The 7,233-nt window shown below is 42.4% G+C and overlaps 1 protein-coding gene across 1 annotated transcript in view; it reads right to left on the bottom strand.

The window, feature by feature from the left end:
- The window catches only part of AHRR (aryl-hydrocarbon receptor repressor), a 132,275-nt gene that overhangs the window by 28,389 nt on the left and 96,653 nt on the right, over positions 1-7,233 (bottom strand). The window contains 1 exon segment of the mRNA XM_011970587.1: positions 1,004-1,093. Coding sequence (XP_011825977.1) covers positions 1,004-1,093 — 90 coding nt within the window.

The following is a 7,233-nucleotide window of genomic DNA, read 5'->3' as shown; positions in this document are numbered from 1 at the left end:
TCTACAACCGGCATCTGATTTTCCGTGAGGGACCCCAGCTCCTTTCCAGACAGAAAAACAGCTCCCTTGCTCCCCTCCTGGCCTCGAGTCAGATTTGTTTGTTTGTTTCTTTGTTTGTGACGGAGTCTCACTCTGTCATTCAGGCTGGAGTGCAGTGGCTCGATCTCACCTCACTGCAAACCTCTGCTTCCCGGGTTCACACTATTCGCCTGCCTCAGCCTCCCTAGTAGCTGGGACTACAGGTGCCTGCCACCACACCTAGCTAATTTTTGTATTTTTAGTAGAGACAGAGTTTCACCATTTTGGCCAGGCTGGTCTCGATCTCCTGACCTGGTGATCCACCTGCCTCGGCCTCCCAAAGTGCTGGGATTACAGGCGTGAGTCCCTGTGCCTGACGATCCACCCGCCTCGGCCTCCCAAAGTGCTGGGATTACAGGTGTGAATCCCTGTGCCTGACCGGGTGGGATTTTTTATCGCACCTTTTCCTGGGTGAGTTGCCCTTCCAGGGCTTGGTATCTGACGAGGCCTCAACCCCATTCTCGGCCTAGAAGTCTGGAGTCATCCACCTGGGGCTGACCGGGCAGCACTCCAAGTGAACCACTCCCACGTCAGGAAGGGCATTTCCAGAACAAGCTGTGTCCTGAGTGCACCGGGAAGACGTTAAGACGTTGACTGGGAGTGGATGAATGGGATGGCGCTGCTGGGGCAGGGGACCTAGCGGAGTGCCCGAGCCAGAGGAGACCAGGCCGCTGTCCGGACGCCGCGGCTCCCTTAGACCAGAACACCCCGACACTGAGCGGCCTCACACCGAGACCCCGAACCCAGGCTGGAAGAAGCACTGCCCTGGACAAAGCTGGAGTGTGGAGATCTTTATCTGATAAGAGTTCAGTGATAGGACAAACCCGATTTTAGACATTTGTCAAACCTTGACGACAACCAACATTTACAAAGGGAAGAGAGCCTAGCACTGAACAGACTGGAGGGTTATTCTGGTTTCATTTACCTGATGGAAGCCCAGATAGTCCACGATCGTTGCTGACGCATAAAATATCGTCCCTTCTGCACTCACGACCAGAGCAAAGCCATTAAGAGACTAGAAGAAAAAACAAAAAAAATCAAATTGGCTCACCCAAAATGAAAAAGTGCAAGCATCATTTGCTTAAAGTTTCAACAATATTCTTCTGTTTTGTAGTCCATATTCATAACCTCTAGAAATGCCCACTTTTTGTTTATTTATTACCATTTTGTCACAGGCTCCAAGTTAACAGGCAACATGAGAAGGTAGCCATGCTTTACACGGCCCCTTTTCTAATAAATGTAAAATTATGTGTTATAAAATATGCACCTTGTCTTGGCGTGACAGTGAGACTTGGTACCTAAGACAAGGCAGGAGCGCTCCGTTCTCCTCTGCAGACGTTTCCGCCCATGTACCTCCTTCCACACACTGTCTGGAATACTCTTCGCTTTTCTAAGGATTTTTATTATGAAAAATGTTGAACTCCATCGACCAGCCTGGCTAACATGGTGAAACCCCGTCTCTACTAGAAGTATGAAAATTAGCCGGGTGTGGTGGTGCACACCTGTAATCCCAGCTACTTGGAAGGCTGAGGCAGGAGAATTGCTTGAACCCGGGAGGTGGAGGTTGCAGTGAGCCGAGGTCACGCCACTGCCCTACAGCCTGCGCAATGGAGTGAGACTCTGTCTCAAAAAAAAAGAGAGAGAAAAATATTGAACTCCATCAGGTGTTTTTCTGCATCTACTGAAACAATCACAATTTTTATTTTGTGTGTGATTGACAGATTTTCTGATGGTGCATCATTCTTGTACTTTATGAGGTAAGCTTCTTTGATCATGACTTTTTAATATGCTCTTGGAATTGATTAACCTCACTTAGGGGTTATCCATCTATGTTTAAACTTGGCCTGTAGTTTCTCTGCGTATTTTGCACACGGTATACACAACCATCAAGACATGAGTCACTCCTGCCCCTTTCCTTCCATTCTCTGGACCCACTTAAGATGAGGGTGATGTGCTTCTGGAAGGCCTGGTCCACCTCACTCTGAAGACCCTCTAGTGTGGGCACATTTTGCGGAGACGGTAGATGAAACGGGGCAGATTTTAACACCACGTTGATTTATTTATTGTTAGTGTATGCAAGTTCTTTATTTTTTCTTACATTAACTATGGCATCTTAAAATACTTTCTAGAAACTCATTTCATTTTGATGTTAAATTCAGCCGTGTATGTTATTCACAATATTTGTATGATTATTACATCTTAGTTACAGCCGTAACTATTGTGGGATTTTGGAGGGAGCAGATGGAGAAGGCAAGGATGTGGCTGTGCTGTGCTTGATGTGACGTTTTCCTTTATTTGAGAAGTGAGCCGCGCAGCCCCACCCTGCAGCAGCTTCCCGGGCCGTGACTGGTGAGGATGCAGGAAAGACGGTGGCCTCTGAGCCGCAGGATCTGTCCACGGCAGCAACGGCCGCTGGCACCGAGCAAGCACAGGCTACCAGGTGGAATGTCTCGCCCAGTCTCACATCCTGCGCGAGGCAGGGGTGAGGGGGCAGAGTCATCTGGACATGGCTTTCATAAACGTTTCCATCTGTGTCTTTAAACCACAGACATTCGGAGACTCCCATGATGTTTGTGGCTATCAGCCGTATATTATACACTAATTTCCTCAAATCTGGACCATGTTGGGTACTTTTATTTTCCTTTCTTTTTCTGAAATCTTTGCCAATTTGAAAACAGATATATTATTTTTGAAAAGAGATAAATTATTTTACCATTATAGTTTTCATTTCTTTGATTACTAATGAGATTGAAATACATTTCCTACATTCACTGGTAACTTGTATTTCTTCTTTGGTAAACTGCCCTATGTATGTCATGTGCTACTTTTTCTATTAGGGTTTATAAATATCAATTTCTAAGAGCTTTTGAAATACCGGTATTGAAGACTCCCAGGCAGCCAAGGATAATGGCAGTTACCTAAATCCAAATTCCCCCTGCACATTCCACAAAATGATGGAGAATGGTAAGAACAAGTGTGGCTACACAGACCCAAAATTGCATCATAATGAGGACACAGGAAGTGTAACAAACTTCCAATTGCACACAAGCAGAAGAGTCAGCATCAAATCCCAGTGAGCTTAAAATGACTGTTTCAAAAGTATGTAGTCCCTCCTCAAGAAACTAGAGAGAGAAGAGTCAGTTAAATCTAAGGTAAGGAAAAGGGAAGAAAAAATAAAGGTAAGAGTCAAAAATCCATGAAAATGGCTTAGAACAGTCAAATAATAGAGGCCATTAGCAGAGCCAAAACTCGAATTTTTGAAAATTTTGAAAAGATTAATAAAATGGATAATCTGCTAGCAAGACTCACCAAGAAAAAAAAGAAATCACTGACACCAGGAGTTTAAAAGTACATCACTACAGGTCCTACAAATATTAAAAGGATAGTAGGAAAATACTAAAAATGATAGTTAACACATTAAACAATTTAAGTGAAACAGGAAACACTCCTTGAAATATGCAAATTAACAAAAGTGATATAAGAAGAACTAGAAAATCTAAATAACCTAGTATGTATTAAACAAATTGAATTTCTAATCAAAACTTTCTCACAAAGAAAACTCCAGGCCCCAATCAAAAAACATAAAATACCTAGGAATAAATCTAATAAAAGATGTGCAAGGCTGGTATACTGAAAACAATGCAACATCACTGAGAAAATACCTGAATAAACTAAGAGATATACAGTGTTCCTGGACTGAAAGGCTCAATGTAGTTAGGATTGTCCTGTCTCCCTAAATTGATCTGTAGATATAATGCAATCCCAATCATAATTTTAAAGGTTTTTTTTTTTTTCTTTTTATAGAAAGTGGCAAGCTGATTCTCAAATTTTTATGGCTGGGCGTGGTGGCTCATGCTTGTAATCCCAGCACCTTGGGCGGCCAAGGTGAGAGAATTGCTTGAGCCCAGCAGTTCAAGACCAGCCTGGGCAGCATAGTGAGACCCCATCTCTACAAAAGACAAACAACAAAAACTTTAAAAACTAGCTGGGCATGGTGGTGCACACCTGTAGTCCCAGCTACTTGGGAGGCTGAGGTGGGAGGATTGCTTGAGCCTGGGAAATCGAGGTTGCAGTGAGTTGAGATCACGCCACTGCACTCCAGCCTGGGTGACAGGGTGAGACTCTGTCTCTACAATAATAAAATAATGAAATAGTTATGGAATTGCAAAAGAACGAGCCTTGCTAAAGAAATCCTGTTAAAAAAAAGAACAAAATTGTGGAAATTATTTTGACTTCATGGCTTCCTATAAAGCTCTGGTCATTAGGACAAGGTCAGGCTAGACAAGCTGACCCTCAGCCAAGGCACTAGGTCAGTCAGTGGGGAAGGAAGGTCTGAAACAGCGTGACTGGGACAGCTGGAGATTCGTATGGAAAAATGAACCCCGACTCCTATCTCATGCTACACACACAAAAATTAACTCAAGACCTATGACAGACACAAACACAAAGCCCAGAACCACAAAGCTTCCAGAAGAAACCCAGGAAATGCCCTCACGAGTTTGAGGTCGGTGGATCTGGGTAGGATACAAAAACCCTAACCCGTAAAGAAAAAACTTGATAAATTGGGCTTTATTTTAAAATGCCTGTAAAAAATGAAGAGATAAGCCACAGAGAAAAAATATGCACAGCACATTGATAAAGGACTTTATCCAGAATCTATAAGAACTGCTACAAATCAACAATAAAAAAAAAAATTTTAAACAATGGGACAAATGTTTGCACAGATACTTTACCAAAGAGATAGAGTAACACCCATCATACACATGAAAATACACTCAGCATCCTTAGCCACCAGGGACGTGCAAGTTAAAACCTCATCGAGATGCTGCTCCACACTCCAGGGTGGCCACTGTCAGAAAGACCGACAGCACGGAATACTGGTAAGGGCGAGAGTGTGACTGGTGGGAATGTAAAATGCTACAGTCACTTTGGAAAACTGTCCTGCTGTTTCTCATAAAGGCAAGTGTACATCTGCCCTACAACCCAGAAGTTCCAGCCTTAGTATTTCATCAAGGGAAATGGGCACGTTCACAAAAAGCCTGGAACAAGGATGTTCACAGTGGCCTTGATCATAATAATCAAAAGCTAGAAATAAAGCTTGTTTATTTCTAGCAACTATCAAATGGATAATGGATAATGGATAAATGAATTGCAGAATAATTATAAAATGGAATACTGTTACACAATTAAAAAAATTTTAAACCTACTGATTATGCAAAAACATTAATGAATTGCAAAAACACTACGTTAAGCAAAAATCAGATGCAAAAGTTCATTAACTTAAGAGTCTATTTATATGACACCTAAGAACAGGCCAAACTAATCTACAGTAATAAATATCAGAAAGTGGTTCCCTGGGTGTGGCAGAGGGCAAGTGATTGAATAAAAGTGGGAGAAAGACCTATATACAAATACATTTGAAAACCTAAAGTATATATTTCCCTAGGAAAACATAATTTATAAAAATTGACTCCATTAGAGATAGCAAGCTTAAAAGATCAACTCCTGTAGAAGGAACAGAGAAAGTTATCAAGGGATTACCCCACAAAAATGCACCTGGCCCAGATGGTCGTAACATGGAATTCCACCAAATCTTCAAAGATCAGATAATTTCAATGCCCCGTAAATGGTTCCAGGGCACAGAAAGTGAAGGAAAATTTCTAGTCCTTTTAAGAAGTGTAACATTGACACTTAACTCTGATATGGAGAGTAAATTAAAAAAGAAAATGACACACCAATATCACCTTTGAATATTGATGCAAATGGCTAAACAAAATATTAAGAAATAGACTCCAGTTTCACATTAGGAAAATAATGCACCAATAACCAAGCAGATATAATCCAAGGATGAAAAGTTGGTTCAGTATTAGGAAGTCCATTAACGTAATAGACCATATTTACAGATCTGAGGGGAAAAATGATTATCTCCATATATGGTCAAAAAGTCCTCAATGAAATTCAACAATTATTCCTGAAAAAAAAGAAAAAGGCTCGAGAAAATAGGAATTACTGAATACCTTCTTCACAGGTAACAGGTGTGTGTGTGCACCTCATTCCTAAGGCAGCGACTTCATAAGGAAACACTCAAGGTGTTTCCAGTAAGATCAAGGAACAGGGGTTCCCACCACCACCCATACAAGGGGTGCAACTATGGCCCCCAGCCTGGAACCCACTGTGGCCTGCCACGTGCTTTTGTAAACCCAGCCTCACTGGAACACAGCCATACCCACGCGTTTATTCACTGTCTATGGATACTTTTGTACGACAACCGCAAAGTGGGGTGCCAAGGGTGGAGACAGCCCAGCCCAAAACGCCTAAAATATTCGCCATGTGGGCCTTTAAAGCAGCAGCCTGCCAACTCCCTCCCACGGCATCGGACATGGTATTGCAGGTATGGATTGATGCAATTCGACATGAAAAGTCAACAGGATGTACAACGATTGGGGAGAAGTGAAACTCTCTCTCTTTGCAGACAACATCATAGTACATCTGGAAAACCCAGGAGAATCCATGATAAAATAACCCAGATAAGGCCGGGCACGGTGGCCCACGCCTGTAATCCCAGCACTTTGGGAGGCTGAGGCGGGCAGATCACCTGAGGTCGGGAGTTCGAGACCAGCCTGGCCAACATGGAGAAACCCTGTCTCTACTAAAAATACAAAATTAGCCAGGTGTGGAGGCACGTGCCTGTGGTCCCAGCTACTAGGGAGGCTGAGGAGGGAGAATGGCTTGAGCCTGGGAGGTGGAGGTTGCCGTGAGCCGAGATCGTGCCACTGCGCTCCAGCCTGGGCAACAAGAGTGAAACTCTGTCTCAAAAAAATAAAATAAAATAAAATAACCCCAATAAAATAATTCAGTACAAAATTAACATACAGATATCCATAACCTTTACAAACTAGAAAACGGCCAGATTAGGATACACAATTGTAGATAAAGCCCCATTTACAAAAACATCAAAGAAGCTAAAGTACTTATAAATAAACTTAAGACGTGTGCAAAACCTATATGAAGAAAACTTCAGAACATCTCCAGAGGCACAAAAAATTATATGCGAACAAATGGGAAGACACACCTCAATCTTGCATAATTATATTTGAACAAATGGGAAGACATATCTCAATCTTGCATAATTATATTTGAACAAATGGGAAGACA

The sequence above is a fragment of the Mandrillus leucophaeus genome, unplaced genomic scaffold (genome assembly GCF_000951045.1).
Source record: "Mandrillus leucophaeus isolate KB7577 unplaced genomic scaffold, Mleu.le_1.0 Scaffold957, whole genome shotgun sequence".
Lineage (NCBI taxonomy): Eukaryota > Metazoa > Chordata > Mammalia > Primates > Cercopithecidae > Mandrillus > Mandrillus leucophaeus.
The sequence above is the reverse complement of the archived record's forward strand: the minus strand, read 5'-3'. Positions and strand labels throughout refer to the sequence as shown.